The following is an 826-nucleotide window of genomic DNA, read 5'->3' as shown; positions in this document are numbered from 1 at the left end:
CCCAGGACAGTTGACCCCCCCAGAAGGACACTCACTCATTCAGGACAACAGACGGGTGACTTCTAGAAAAGAATAATTTTATTAAACACTAAGAAATCCGTATAAAAACCACTCAGCACAAGCCCCACCCCCTCCCCAGAGTCTGTGTCCTAGGGCCACATTGGCGTCTCCCCATCAGTCCTCACACATAGTTCTTGCTGGGGTAGTCGCTGCGAGCCTGGGAGGTGGCGGCAGTGTAGTGGGCACTGTAGGGGGTATCATCTTTCTTGGGGCAGGAGCAGCACAGAAGCCCCCCACCCAGCAGCAGCAAGGCAGCCGAAGCCCAGCCGATGTACAGCGAAGCCCCCAGCTCCCTCTTCTGGGCCTCCACCACCATGGGGTTGTAGAAGTCGCGGATGATGCTATTGGCCGACCAGCAGATAGGAATGAGCAGTAGAATTCCAGCCACCAGGAAGACCACCCCGGACACCAGGCTGACCCTCGCCTTGGTATTCCGATCTTCCACACAGTTGGTGCATTTGGCTCCCACAACGCCGACGAGCACGCCGAGGACGGCGACCAGGATACAGATGACGGAGAGAGCTCGGGCAGCCTGGAGGTCTTGGGGCAGCGCCAGCATGGAGTCGTACACCTTGCACTGCATCTGTCCAGTGCTTTGAACGATGCAATTCATCCAGAGGCCCTCCCAGATGATCTGCGCCACCACAATGTTGTTCCCGATGAACGCCGTCACCCTCCACATGGGCAGAGCACATGTGATGATGGATCCCACCCAACCAATCAAGGCCAGGGCCATCCCAAGAAGCTGGAGACCAGTAGAAGCCAT

At 57.3% G+C, this 826-nt stretch overlaps 1 protein-coding gene across 1 annotated transcript; it reads right to left on the bottom strand.

Moving 5' to 3' along the window:
- Positions 1 to 160: 160 nt before the first annotated feature.
- Positions 161 to 826, bottom strand: LOC108803937 (claudin-4-like). The gene has a single exon (XM_018575722.1). It carries the CDS (start codon positions 824 to 826, stop codon positions 182 to 184), a length of 645 nt encoding a protein of 214 aa, XP_018431224.1. The 3' UTR covers positions 161 to 181.

The sequence above is a fragment of the Nanorana parkeri genome, unplaced genomic scaffold (assembly GCF_000935625.1).
Source record: "Nanorana parkeri isolate BGI_ZX_2015 unplaced genomic scaffold, ASM93562v1 scaffold4502, whole genome shotgun sequence".
Taxonomy (NCBI): Eukaryota; Metazoa; Chordata; class Amphibia; order Anura; family Dicroglossidae; genus Nanorana; species Nanorana parkeri.
Note: the sequence above shows the minus strand (reverse complement) of the source record. Positions and strands in the feature narration are given on the sequence as shown.

Bases quoted from the DNA above. Each gene is read 5' to 3' on its own strand.
- LOC108803937 (XM_018575722.1), bottom strand. From the start codon at position 826: ATGGCTTCTACTGGTCTCCAGCTTCTTGGGATGGCCCTGGCCTTGATT.